A 14987-nucleotide genomic window follows, 5' to 3' on the forward strand; every position below is an offset into this window, starting at 1 on the left:
CCAGGTACTCAGACTTGGCAGCAAAGACCCTTCCCCCACTGAGCTATCCCACTGGCCACATGAAGCATTTCCTTAATTGCTAATTTGTATACGAGGGCTCAGCCCACTTTGGGAAGTATCAACCTTGGGCAGGTGAGCTATATAAGAAAGATAGGTGATCAAACCAGAAGATGCTGGCCACCAAGCAGCATTCTTCCATGGTCTCTGTTTAAGTTCCTGCCTTCAGGTTCCTGTCATGGCTTCTGTTGATGATAAACTGTTGCCTATAAGTGAAATAAGCCCTGTCCTCCCCAAGTTGGTTTTGGTCAGTGTCTCATCACAGCAATAGAAAGCAAACTAGAGCAGGAGGTGTGGACCAGTAACAGAGCACTTGACTAGCATGAATAAGACCCTGGGTTTCATCCTCAGGACTACAAAAAATAAAAATAAAAGGAATCAATTCTCCAAAGAAGATATAATAATGCTAAAGACATAGGCACCTAAAAAGACAGCATGCAAGTACATGAGCAAAAACTGCTAGAAATGAAAAGAAAACAAAGCCAGTTGTGTAGTCTAGAGAGAACACATTTCCTATCTATAACTGATAGAGTAGGCACAAAGTCAGCAAAATCTAAAGTAGATCTCGATCTCTCTCTCTCTCTCTCTCTTTCTCTCTCTCTCTCTCTCTCTCTCTCTCTCTCTCTCTCTCTCTTTCTCAATCCAGTTTTTCAAGACAGGGTTTCTCTGGGTAGCTTTGCACCTTTCCTGGAACTCACTCTGTAGCCCAGGCTGGCCTTGAACTCACAGAGATCCACCTGACTCTGCCTCCTGAGTGCTGGGATTAAAGGCATGAGCCACCGCCGCTGGCTAGATAGAAGTCTTAATCAACATAATAAAATTAACATTTATGGACCACAAGTGCATGGAAAGCACAAAGAGAATACTTACCAAGATGTGTCATATGTGGGTTATAAAATAGATCTTAATAAAATTTGAGAAAACAACACAAATTATGTGAACTCTATGTTCATACTCCAAAAACATAATCTAAATCATAAACAGAGAGTCGGTAATTTGGAAGTATTTAGAAACTCTATAGCATACTTTTAAATAACCCATGGGTCCCAGAAGTCTCAAGAGAAATTAAAATGTTTTAACTAATTGAAAATAAAAGTACAGCACATCAGTTATGTGCTGTAGCTAAATCCTGGAGACATAATTATAGGATTAAATGTCTATATAACAAAAGAAAGATTTGAAGGGAACAAATTAAAGATCCACCATAAAAACCTGGAAGGGGTAAGGAAATTAAACCTAAAGCCAGCAGCAGAAAGAAATCACTGAAAATGAAATTTTAAGAAATCACTGAAACTGAAGCCAACAGAAAACACATTGACAGAAAACTTTGACCCTTGTACTTTCAGCCACCATCAGTGAACTGATCAACTGCCACCACAGCAGTTTGGGCCAAGTCTCTGTCTCTACTGCCAGGAGCCAGCCAGACCGATGTTACTGGGATTAACCAACTCCAAAACAGGCAGATCTCTGTGAGTTTGAAACCAGCCTAGTCTACACAGTGAGTTCAGGTCAGCCAATATACATAGCGAGACCTTGTCTACACACACACACACACACACACACACACACAAAAATGGGGGGCAGGCAAGATTGGCTCAGTGGGTAAAGGTGCTTGCTGCCAAACCTGATTATCTAAATTTGACCCCCAGGAAGGAGAGATCAACTCCTGTAAGTCATTCTCTAATCTCCACAAGCACACTGTGGTATGCACACACACACAAATCAACAAATAAGTACAATTTTTAAAAGTAGGAAAGATCTCTCATGTTGTTATTCAACAGGAAAATGAAAAATCAAAAGAAGGATGAAGTGCCACTGTATACATACATATAACAAGGACTAGACACAGAATGACTGTAATGTATGAGTAAGACAGACAACAGCAACTGTTGATATGAGATGGGAAAAGACTGGTTGCTTCTTAAAGAGTAAAAGGTAGGTTTTCCATGACACTTGGCAAATGCATTCCTCTGGGTAACCCCTAAGAAACTTGGGAATGTGTGTTCATAAGTGCTTGTAAGGAATACTAAAAGCAGCATTATTCCTAGTACTTGTATTGTTCCTATTCCTATTCATAATAGGCAAAAGGAAAAGCAACCTAATAACCAATTGATGGATGCAAACAAAATATGACTTATCATAAACATAATTTTATTCAGCCATTCAAAGAACAAAGTACAAGCAAACTTATGTATCTTGAAAAAAATGTATCACACAAAACAAACAAGCCCAACATAAATACTGCATGTTGTGTCACTCTGTTTCTATGAAATGTCCAGATTACACAAATCCACTGGAACACAGTTTAGATTACTAGTGGCTGGAAAGAGAGGTGAACTGGGAATGGTCATTAATGGAGTGATAATAATGTCTTGGAAACATTTGTTAATATACCAAAGAATATTAAATGGTATGCTTTAAAATAAAATGTATATTATATTTCAAAAAAAATCAGTCACAGACTTCTATTTTAGGGAATTAAAAAGAAAACATAATTTTTGGCCAGGCATGGGTTGTGCATGGCTTTAATCCCAGCACTTGGGAGGTAGAGGCAGGTGGATCTCTGTGAATTCAAGGAGAGACTGGTTTACATAGTGAGTTCCAGGCTAGTCAGGGTTATATAGTAAGATCAAATCACACTGATCATATTCACCCCATTGCTCTCTGTTGTTACCACTGAACCCCTTGTTCTTCCTAACAAACCTCCCTTCTACTTTCATATCTCATATCTCTTTCTGTGTGTCTCTGTGTGTGTGTGTGTGTGTGTGTGTGTGTGTGTGTGTGTGTGTGTGTCCCACTCCATTTAATTGGTGCTGCTTGCATGAACATGAGTGGGGCTTACTTAAGCAAGGAAAATATACCAGGGACTACGCCACTGGGGAATAGAATCCCCCCTTCCTCACTGGGATTTCTTATTGCCTCATCTATCCCAGATTTGGGGATGAAAAAGCCAGAACTATAGTCATACTAGTTGGGACAGATATAAATTTACCCCCAACTCAGTTCTTTCTAGCCAAAGGACTAGAAAAGGAGCAGCATAGCTGACCGGGAAAACCTTTAGATGGTCAGTTACCTGTATAGTAACTGTAAACACCACAGAGAAGAACTCCAGTTTCGCCTCCATCTACACAGCAAGGCTTGACTCCCATACTTCTGAAGCGGCAAATAATGGCGGGGAAAGGCCAAAGAGACCATCAGGACTCCTCATTTTCACTCATCAACTGCACGGCACTTCTATCTTCAGGACTGGTGCAAATGACACGAGAAGCCCAATTTCTCACCTCATTCAGCAGTACTAAGTACTGAAGTCTGAGTGTCAATCAAATCAAGGGAGCAGAGCCAGCAGACATCAGTCAAAAGAGCTTTCTGAAAGGGTATCCAGGCTCTCATGAGCTAACATGAGGACACTCACATTTCACTTGAAAACAACTCATTAAACTGATACTACACACCTTCGGGAGGCAGAAGCACGTGGATCTCTGTGAGTTTCAGGCCAGCCTGGTCTACATAGTCAGTTCTAAGTCAGCCAAGAGTACATAGTAAGACCTTGTCTCAAAAAAAGAAGAGGAGGAGGAGGAAGAGGGGGAGGAGACTCAAAATAGAAGGACAAATAAATCCAAACTACATACTAATTAAATTTTCGGTATTAACAACAAAGAAAGATATTTAAAGCATCCAGCAAGCCGGGAGGTGGTGGTGCACGCCTTTAATCCCAGCACTCGGGAGGCAGAGCTAGGCGGATCTTTGTGAGTTCAGGGCCAGCCTGGGCTACAGAGTGAGTTCCAGGACAGGCACCAAAACTACACAGAGAAACCCTGTCTCAAAAAAACAAAAAATAAAAATAAAGCATCCAGCAAATAAAATATCTTTGACAACTCAAAACCAAGAGATTGTTCTTTCTCTAAAAAACATGTGGGCACATGAAACAAGTGGCATAACCTTTTTCAAATGCTGAAACAACCGTCAGTCCAAATTTATACACCCAGTGAAAAGAAGAGTCAGCTAAGTTACTGCCAGTGGCCTCGAAGAATGAGTACAGGAGCTGGGGAAGGAGGCGCACAGTTGGAGCACTTCTCCCAGTGTGTGTGAGGTCCCGGGTTCCATCCCCAGCATGGTAAAAGAAAAAAAAAAAAAGACCAAAATCGAGAACATGGAGCAAAGACTACATAGGAAAGACAACAAAAATGTCAAGTATCTTGGAATATCAGAGACAAAAAAGGAACAGTAAGCAAAAATAGGAAGAAATGCCTCTTTCATAGTTATAAATGGTGCTGGCAGCTGAGCTGTTGTAAATAAATCATTTAAAAGACAGAGAAGCTATGATGAAAAAGACAGATAATAACTCATGAGAATGTCAACTGATAGAGCCACGCTGGAAAAACACTTCAACAATTTTATTAAGTTCAATGTAATCTTTGTAAAAAAAAAATTATCATTAACTCTGTGTGTGCACATGTCTGCAGGTGCCCACAGAGACTAAAGGCATCTGACCTGTGGGAGCTGGGTTTACCAGCTGTGCACTGCCCAAATAATGGGGGTTGGGAACCAAAGTCAGAACTGAATGTGCTATTAACCTCTGAGCCATCTCTCCAGCTCCAAAGTTCAACAATCTTAAGTATATGGCCCAGAATTCCACTTAAACATATCTATTCAAGAAAAAAATTATGCCAGGCGGTGGTGGCGCACACCTTTAATCCCAACACCTGGGAGGCAGAGGCAGGTGGATCTCTGTGAGTTCGAGGCCAGCCTGGTCTACAGAGCAAGATCCAGTAAAGGCACGAAGCTACACAGAGAAACCCTGTCTCAAAAAACCAAAAAAAAAAAAAAAAAAAAAAGAAAGAAAGAAAGAAAGAAAGAAAATTAAACCAGGTGATGGTGGCATACTCCTTTAATCTCAGCACCAGGAAGTCAGAGGCAGGTGTATCTCTGTGAGTTCAAGGTCAACCTAGTCTACAAAGTGAATTCCAGGACAGCCAGGGCTGTTACACAGAGAAACCTTGTCAAAAAAAAAAAAGAAAAGAAAAAAAAGAAAGAGAGAGAGAGAGAGAGAGAGAGAGAGGAAGGAAGGAAGGAAGGAAGGAAGGAAGGAAGAAAGGAAGGAAGGCAGGAGGGAGTAGGGGAGGGAGGGAGGGAGGGAAAGAAAGAAAGAAAGAAAAGAAAATTAAAACATTTCAGAGACATAAGAATGTCCATAATAGCAGTTTCACAATATACAAAAGATGAAATGAATCCAAATGTCATCACCAAGTGAATGAATAAGCAAAATGTAATATACCACAACAATGAAATATTATTTATCCATTAAAAGTAATAAAGTCGGGTTGGGGATTTAGCTCAGTGGTAGAGCGCTTGCTTAGCAAGCGCAAGGCCCTGGGTCGATCCCCAGCTCAAAAAAAAAAAAAAAAAAGTAATGAAGTCCTAATAAATGACACAATATGATGAACCTCAAAGACACACTAAGCAAAAGGTATCAGAGACAACATATTTTATAATACAATATATCTGAAAAGCCCTGCTAAAGAAATACTAACTCACAACACAGATGGAGAGTTGCACAGGATTGAGAATGAGAATGGGGGTAGGTACTCGTTAGTCTGTGGTGATGACTGCACAATTCTGCAAATTGACTAACATCACTGAATTGCATACTCTAACAAATAAACAAAGCTATCTTTTAAAACTGTGAAACCCTCTCAGACCATTAAACCTGTGACTTTGTGCCTCAGGCCTCTATCTATTACATGACAAATTTGCCCTCATGACCTCCTTAGCACATTAGGTAAACAAAACCTTATACCACCTGCTTTCCTCTCTATCCACCCCTTAATTCACTATCCTGAAAGCTAACTTATCATCTAAAAGCCATCACGCTTCATGCGTTCACTGACAGTGGATACACAAAACCTGTTTTTCTCAGCTTTGCCAATCTAAATCCTCCTGGCAGAACTGATGACCTTTGCAATCACACGTGCTTTTTCAGCACTGTGTGTGTGCAGGAAAGCAGACGAGCTGATCAGATTGGACTTGCATACTTGGCCAAGTGCAGCACTCCTCCAAACTACTTTGTCCTTTTGACTTCTGACTAAACATCATCTGCCTCTTTCCAATTTATTTAGCTTGTTTTGTTTTATTTTGTTTGAGATAGTGTCCAAGGCTGACCTCATACCTACTGTGTAGCCAAGGATGAACTTGAACTTCTGATCCCCCTGCCTCCACCTCCCGACTTTGGGGATTACAAATATGCACCACCACCACCACCACCACCCCATTCCCTGTTTACGCTGTGCTGGAGATTAGAACTAGGGTTTTCCTGCATGATAGGCAAGCCCTATACCAACTAAACTACATCTCTGGACTCTCCACTTTGCAATTTACAGTATAATTCCCCAGCACTCTCTCCCTTCTTCTTCTTCCCATCTCCCCTAGTCACTAGTGCCTAGTTTACAATAGTTCCAATGTCTTATTGCATGTATCAGAAAGCCCACCCTTACTCCTTTCCCTTTCTGTCTACTATTCTTTCCTAGACTAATTTTGCACGATGGAAAGGAGAAGCTACCACAGGAGCAGTAATCAGCAGAACAGTATTATCCCTCTAGATATTGATTTACTGGACTCTTTGTGGATAGGATGTTTGGGAAATATTTAATCTCCTCTGTGATTTTTGTCTTGCTTCTTAGAATGGGCACAGAATATTGAAGTTGATCCTAGGTCTAAGGTCATTCACTCTCATTGTTGATATAATATGCTTAATAGCACTGGGAAAACCAATGATTATTATGAAATATTTTAAGATTCTATCTTTTATCCTAATCTCTGGCTAAAGTACAGTTCTATATACAACAAAAGGCTACGTTTGTTCTTTATAGATAATGTTACAACTTACTTTCCAATTCCAGAATAGCCAAGCTATTGAATATAATGAAAAAAATTAATATTAAGAACATCAATTCCTTGATATTTAAACAATCTCTCTTATAGTAAAGGTTTCTCTCTTCCTCACGTTCCTAAATACTTTGCTTAGTAGCACTCTGCTGCTGATGTAAGGCTCATTCTAAATTCCAGGCTCTGTCCATTATCCCAGTCACACCATCTAATCAGAATGAAAGCTCCAGTGCAGCAGAAGGCATAGGGAGCAGGTATTAATATAGAGTACCTGGACCACAATATTCATTCTATTACCGAGTCGCTGCACTACTCTACAGTCTTACTAGCACAAATTCTGTGCTGCTGCCAGGGATGAACCAGTTTGGTACATTACCTAGACACTTAAAATATGTGGTCTCTGTATTTCAGTGGTGTAGAGAAGATGAAGTAGAATGTTTGAAATGGGGGGGGGGGAATAGGGGGAAATGTCACTACAGACCTGAATGGATTATTGAAATTTTTCATTGAAATTTTTCATCTTTTTAAAATGATTTCTTTATTTTTATTTTACGTGCTTTTGTGTTTCGCCCACATGTATATCTGTGTGAGGGTGTCATATCCCCAGAACTGGAGTTACAGACAGTTGTGAGATGTGGATGCTGAGAATTGAACTCAGGTCCTCTGGAAGAGCAGCCAGTGCTCTTAACTGCTGAGCCATCTCTCCAGCCCATCAACTCTTCATCTGTAAAAGACATATAAAAGTACCTACCTCACTAGATTGTTTGAGTTAACTGAGACGTGGTATTTAGAAGAATATAGCTTGGAGTCTATAGATTAGGTGATGTTAATTAATATGTTTCTAAACTGGTATGCCCTCTACACAATCTCCAGCTTTACTCCTCAAAACCACAATTTCTTTTTTTTCCTTCCTTCCTTCCTTCCTTCCTTCCTTCCTTCCTCCCTTCCTTCTTTCCTTCCTTCCTTCCTTCCCTTCTTTTTTCTTTCTTTCTTTTTCAAGACAGGGTTTCCCTGTGTAACCCTAGCTGTCCTGGAACTAGCTCTGTAGACCAGGCTAGCCTTACTCAAAGATTCTCCTGCCTCTGCTTCCCAGGCGCTAAGTTTAAAGGCATGAGCCACTACACCTGGCTTCAAACCCCCAATTGCAAACCTGCATATTCTTATTCAATAAGAACCAACCAAAATGCACCACTCCACCCAGCCTTTCCAAGCAACTTTAGGCACTGTAGCTGTTTGGCTAAGAGTACAGGGCTTTGGGAGTAGGAGGAGAATCCAGATTTAAAAGCTCATCCATCATTTACTAGCTCCATGACCTTGGACAAATTACTTGCTCTCTTTGTATCTAGATTTCCCTTGTGTGATATTTGAATCAACATGGTACACCCATCATAGGGTTGTGGGGAGATTAAATGAGATACGCACACAGAGCACTTAGCACAGTCTGTGACACTTAACAAGTCCCCAAGTACCATTCAGCAGGAGAAATTAATAGAAAGTTTCCTCTTTTGTAAAATGTTAATAAAAATGTTTACCCTTCTCTCAGAATTGAACAATCTCTGCGTAAGGGAATGACATATGTGTACCTTGAGATATTTTGGGCAAAGTCCTAAACTCTCTTTTATAGAATTTGATTTCCCTCGACTGCCTGCATAAGAGGTAAATATATCCCGCATTAATTAACAGGCACTAAAACGAGAACGTACGTCCCCTGCGTACAAGGCTGACGTCCGAAGCGCAGTACGAAGATCAGCACCGGCAGACCGGACCTCGAGAATTCCCTGGAGTTCACCTCTACCGGCCCCCTCCCCTTGGAGCCGCGCAAGCGTACACCGAATTTACTCCCTGGTCCCTCATGCCCCCGCCTCCAACCCCCGCTCTGTCTGCCCAATACGCAGGCGCGTCTCCTCAAGTGCTTTCCCTACCCCCTCCTCTTTCTCTTCAGTCCATTCCCCCTCCTCTCCCAGCAGCTCCGCAGGTTCAAACTCTTCTCCCGGAGAGTGGCGGCGATCGTGAGGTCACGTGATGAGCATCCTGCTGCCCAACATGGCGGAGTTCGACACCATCTCGGAACTGGAGGAGGAAGAAGAAGAAGCAGCAACGTCGTCGTCGTCGCCGTCGTCGTCGTCGTCGTCGTCGTCGGTATCTGGGCCTGATGAGGATGAGGAAGATGAGGAGGAAGATGAGGAGGAGGAGGAAGAGGAGGAGGAGGAAGAGGAGGAAGAAGAGGAGGAGGAGGAGGTGCCGCCCCCGCCACGAGTAGTGAGCGAGGAGCATCTGCGGAGATATGCCCCAGACCCTGTGTTGGTGCGCGGCGCTGGCCACATCACTGTGTAAGCGATTGGGGCTGGGGTCTTGCAGAGGCTGAGATTTGGCGACAGAGGAATGGGAAAGGGCATCGAAGGGCCTGCGGAGTGGGAAAGGGCTAAGACATACAGTTAGCAAAGGACACCTGGTCTAAATAGAGAAACCGCAGATTGAATAGGTGTTATGTCAAAGAAATGGGGAGAATGATGCATCGACCCTTGAGAAAAGAGTGAGTGTAGAACATGGAGTTGCGGGGTGAACAGCTAGAGAGGCACTGGAGTATGGGTGATCCGCTTCTACGTGTGCTGGCAAGTGAATAGTCTCAAAACTGCAGGATGTACTAGGCTTCTCTGCTGCCAAGATTGATGGCTAGTGGAAAACCGAGACTGCTGTGACATGTGACAAGATCTGGGCTTGGATTCTTCAAAACAAAAATGTGGTGCATTTTGTGAATAATATAAATATTCGTCCACCCACTTATTTATCTATCCATTCTTCCTATCCAATGCTTATATGAATGAATATCGTCATCCTTTCTCTGTTGAACGCACTACTCTGACGTTCCTTTGATATCACATCATTAGAGGTTTGTGTTGATAGGAATCTATGCAAAGTAGAAAGAGCAATGGGCAGAGGGTGAGATCTTGGCTGCTTATCTCAGTTTCCCTATGACCTTGGTCAGTTGAATCTTACTTCCCGGCCTTGGGTTCTCCATCTCCAAAATGAAGGGTTTGGAGTACGTTGTTTCTAAGCCCTTTGGCTTCGAAATAAATGAAGATGCCTACAGGGGATTTTGTATGCCCAAACACTAAATATACAAATATTAAATATATAGGGAAAATGGCCCTTGATGAATTGAGGGTGATTTCTCTAAAACTCATCCAGGGTGGCTTCTTTTAAATTTAAATTCGGTATTATATTTGAGAAAATAAAGTGTGCAAGGGCTTCATATCATCTTGGTTGTACAGCAAATGAAGAAAAAAATGATCTCTGGGCTTTGAAGAGTGCTTCCCCGTTTTTATTTGCTTGGATTGTAAATACTTAAAATTTTGAATATGGTGTTGTGTTCATGCTCTTAACTATGGAATCTTTTACTGCGTTTTCAAAATAGATTTGCTCCTTTTCATCATGTCTCACTATCTTTAATTTTGATCATGGCTCACCTAGTCCCTTCAACTCAATTGAGTGGTTGCATGAAATCATACAGTATGTATCAACTCCTCAATCATTACCTTTTAATTTTTAACATGGTAACTATTTTGACTGTAATACACTTTTGAATCATTGAATGACTGTATTACCACATACTTTTTCAATTGTGGTGGGAGGCTTTGGGGAGACTTTTAGGCCTGATTTTTGATTAGATCGTTTTCAGACAGTTTTTCTGAGTCCAGGGTTTTTGCAGATAGCCTGCACTCTTCAGGTGACAACTTACTGCACCATTATTCAAACTAATTATGATTCTGGCATCCAGGGGTCTTTTTATTTGCAGGTTATTTTACATGACCAAACAGAGAAATGGTGTTTTATATTCCGACCCATAATTTTATGATCCAACTCCCCCCATTATTTTCTAAAATTCAAACAATGAGTACATAGCAAGGAAGCATAATTTAAGTTCTCTAAAGCTCCCTTGTAGCTTCATTCTACTCACCAATTTCATTTCTTCATTTAAAACAAAGCACTGAGATTTGCTGTGCCTAGCCTCTGGTAGTATAATTCCCTGCCAACACCCCCAACACACACACAGTTTAAAAAGTCTGGAATTATGAGTAAAGGGATAGTACTGGTAGTATCTTGGTATTTACTGGAGAAAAGTCTGAAAAGCAGAAGCCAGTACTTAAATCACTAGACATGAATATAGTTTGAAAAATTGTCTAGTTTTGTTGTATACATTTTTTTTTATTTAGGAAGAACATTTGATGCTAAAAAGCTAATATTTTAAGAAAAAGACTAACTGTTTAAAAGGTCTGCTAGAAGCCAGGCGTGGTGCTTTATGCCTGTGATTTCATCATCTGGGATACTAAGACTAGAAGAGTTCCATAACTTCAAGGCCAACCTGGGTTACATAATGAGTTCCAGGCCAACCTGGGCTACAGAGTGAGACCCTGTCTTTAAGAAAAATTTTTGTTGGGATCTGAGACATGAACTATAATATGTCAAGTGAAGTAAAATCTGTAAGAATAGTCTTAATCTGACACATCTAAAATATCAAATTTTGTTTCATTTTTTTCTGATGTGTAGGCATGTGTAGATTGCTCTAAACTACATTTTATTGGGCTGCACCCTGACCCTATACCTACGTGAGTGAACTATTTCTTTCTTCTTCCTTCCTTCCTTTTTTCTTTCTTTCTTTCTTTTTTTTTTCTTGTTTTGTTTTGTTTAGTTTTAGTTTTTTGAGACAGGGTTTCTCTGTGTAACAGCTCTGGCTGACTTGGAACTCACTCTGTAGACCAGGCTGGGCTCAAACTCACAGAGATCCGCCTGCCTCTGCCTCCCGAGTGCTGGGATTAAAGGCATGCACCACCACCGCCCAGCTGAGTGAACTATTTCTTACTCTCTTGTACCCTGTATTATCTGTTCAGTCTTCATCTTTAGGAGATTTTGCTCCTATTCAAAGTTTAAAATTTGAGAGTTGTCACCATCCACTGGATTTTTTTTAAGGGGGAATATTTTATAGGTTTTCACTATGAGTATTCAAGGCAATAGATAAATTTAACCTGATTCTAACTCAGTCTTATCTTTTTTTTTTTTTTTTTTTTGAGCTGAGGATCGAACCCAGGGCCTTGAGCTTGCTTGAGCGCTCTACCACTGAGCTAAATCCCCAACCCCTCAGTCTATCTTAAACTGAGTATTTCCCCCCAATAGGTTATATTTCTGGTGGTGACCCCAACATTCTACTCACCCAGAGTAGTATTTGAAATCTTTGAGCCGTTTTGACTCTTCTCCTTGAATTGCCCTATGTCCAGATTTCTCAGCATTATGTCATCATACATTTGGAAATTGGCTTAGATTTTTCATTTTCTCTATTTCTGTCTGGCAGCACTCTTGTTTGAGTTGCTATCCTTCTTGAATTAGTGCCACAGTCTGCTGCCTCTCCTCACTTCATTGTGCACGTTTGTGCCAAACTCATTTTCTTCCAGTTCCATTTAACCGTGGCACTATCCTGTTGCTTAGTGCACCCAACATCAGAGTTCAAGGAGTCCCTCTCCTTCCTCAGAACTCATTTCTTCTCTTCTGCCTCCCATACCCTTCTAGCCTCTGCCCAAGCAAGGTCTTGTACCATAAGGCAGCCCCAGACTCCGATGGTGCCTCACTTTGACTCTCTCTAGAATCTACAGTCTAAATTGCCCTGTAAATCAACCCCCAAGCCTTCTGATAGCCAAACCCCCTTTAGCTGCTATTTCATCTCTCTTCCTTCTCCAAATTCCTTCAAAGTACATTCATGTACCATATATACCTCCTCTGATCTGGATTCTGCCACCTTAACTGTGAAGAATCTGGCCTCAGTTGAGATCACCATGATCAGAGACTGAGAGTACAGTTTTGTAACAGAGTGCTTGCCTGGCATATATTTTTCATTAGCAGACTTCTTCCTGTCTTGCTTCTTAAATGCCACTGATCTCCAGAATTTTATGCTTAGCCCTCTACTCTTACTATCTACACATCTACACATCTTAAATGGTTTCTTCCTGCTTCTTGTGGTCTCAGTTATCCAGAGTTTCCGGGGTGTGTGTGTATGTGTGTGTGTGTGTGTGTGTGTGTGTGTGTGTGTGTGTGTGTGTGTATGCCAGACACTGCTCAGGCTCTTCCTGGGCTACTTAACCCTCAAACATGCCTCATCATTCTCTATTGTCCATCTCAGTTGAGTGTACCTCCTGTTACTCATCACAGCATGCTATTTCTAATCTTATGTCTGTTCAAGCTAGTGCTTCCATCTTAAATGCCAGTACATACCTCCCTTCACCCTAGCTTTCCAAATGTCACCATTTCCTATAAGTCTTCTTTGCCCTTGCTACATTGTAACTACAACAGCAAGAACAATCTCTCATTCCCTATGAATCTTCAGTGCCTACCATAATACTTGTTTAAGTAAGTTCAATGAATATTGGTTCATTTTAGTGATAGTCTATGTCCATTGTTGTGCAAACTATATTACAGGCCCTCAACAAATGTGAATTTGTTCAATCATGCTATGAAGAGGACTTTATTCTGAAAAAAAAAAAAAAAAAAAAAAAAAAAAAAATATATATATATATATATATATATATATATATATATATATATATATATATATAAAAATACCATAATCCTAGTGGTGAGGTATCACCACTCTCCAACTGATGGCATCACCGTTTCTCTATAAAGCTTTGTTAAGCTAGCTCCTGTGTGTAAGAGTGCTTCAGTTTACTTGTATCATCTTAATAATTTTGGCCTTCTAGTTAATTTAACAAAATATGAATTTTAACTTTAAATTAATTATAATATCATAAGAAACAGAGTAAAGCCAGGTGTAAATGGTGCACACCTTTAATCCCAGCATTAAGAGACAAAGGCAGGTGGATCCATGTGAATTAGAGGCCAGCCTGGTCTTCATAGTGAGACCTTGTCTCAAAAAAAAAAAAAAAAAAAAGTATTACTAAATTAACTCCCGTAGGTTTAAAACTGTAGAAACAAAACAATGAATGTCACTTGCAAATATAAAGTATTTCAAAAATGCTGTATAGTTGAGTTATACTTTTCTTCTTTTTTAGGATAAATATTAGGGCACAGTGTATTGAAATCCAGAAAGCAAATACATTTGATGAGACTTCCCCCACTTGTGTTTATGAACATAAACACACTCCTATTACTTAAAATGTGTGGATGTCTGCACTTGCTAGAGTACCTATATTGAAGGTAATTGAGATGATTGCTGAATTACCAGTTTTCAGGGAGTCTCACTGAGATTATTAGATATAGAATCAAAACTGATGGTTAAATTTATAAACAATACATTTCAACACAAATTTACAGATAGAATGGCATACCTTTTCTGTTGGCTGTCATTGAGAAATTACAGTCTGAATTAATGGGCTCAGAGAGGGGCTTGACTAGTATGAACAAGGCTCTGGGTTCACTCCCCAGTATTGAAAAAAGCTTTAAGCCATCATGTAGTCTAGTAAGACATGGTTATTTCCAGAAGAAAGATCTAAGTGGAATAAAAAAAAAACCTCTGTTTATATTATATGGCATTATTTCCCTTTTTCTTAGTACAGTAGAGTTCACTACATGTGCTTCAGAATCAGTCTTATATTAAAGTACAATGTTTTCTAGCAAAATAGTGGTTCTTGTTAGCAGAATTTGACTGCACTGATTCTTAACCTGAGCACATGAACTTTCATTTATGCAAGGTTTTTAAATGATTGAAAAATAGTCATTTTTACAAGCATGGAAAGCGAGGCGTTTAGGGAGGCAGGGAAAAACAAGGAAAAGGATCCATCCTTCTTTGCCTCCATTTCCTATAATCCAAAGAATTGTTCCAAGAAATTAAAATGTAGGGGCATTGAAAACACTTAAAAAAAATTCAATCATTTACGACCAGCTTGGTCAACTTCAAACACATAATAGACACTATATTTAATAAAGTCAATAAAATGGCTTATAAGTAGTTCCCAAATGCCCCTTTGTCTAATGCCTATCACTGAGGAGTAATGAATAGATGCATTTGTGTAACCTCTGTAGAGCCATGGTTCCTTTTTTTT

At 40.2% G+C, this 14987-nt stretch overlaps 1 protein-coding gene across 1 annotated transcript in view; it reads left to right on the forward strand.

Moving 5' to 3' along the window:
• The first annotated feature begins 8697 nt into the window (after positions 1-8697).
• Chic1 (cysteine rich hydrophobic domain 1) overlaps positions 8698-14987 on the forward strand; it is a 39287-nt gene continuing 32997 nt past the window's right edge. The window contains exon 1 of the mRNA XM_036175089.1: positions 8698-9269. Within this exon, the coding sequence (XP_036030982.1) occupies positions 8962-9269 (308 nt within the window). The 5' untranslated portion in view covers positions 8698-8961. The remainder of the gene's footprint in view (positions 9270-14987) is intronic.

This window comes from Onychomys torridus, chromosome X (assembly GCF_903995425.1).
Source record: "Onychomys torridus chromosome X, mOncTor1.1, whole genome shotgun sequence".
Lineage (NCBI taxonomy): Eukaryota > Metazoa > Chordata > Mammalia > Rodentia > Cricetidae > Onychomys > Onychomys torridus.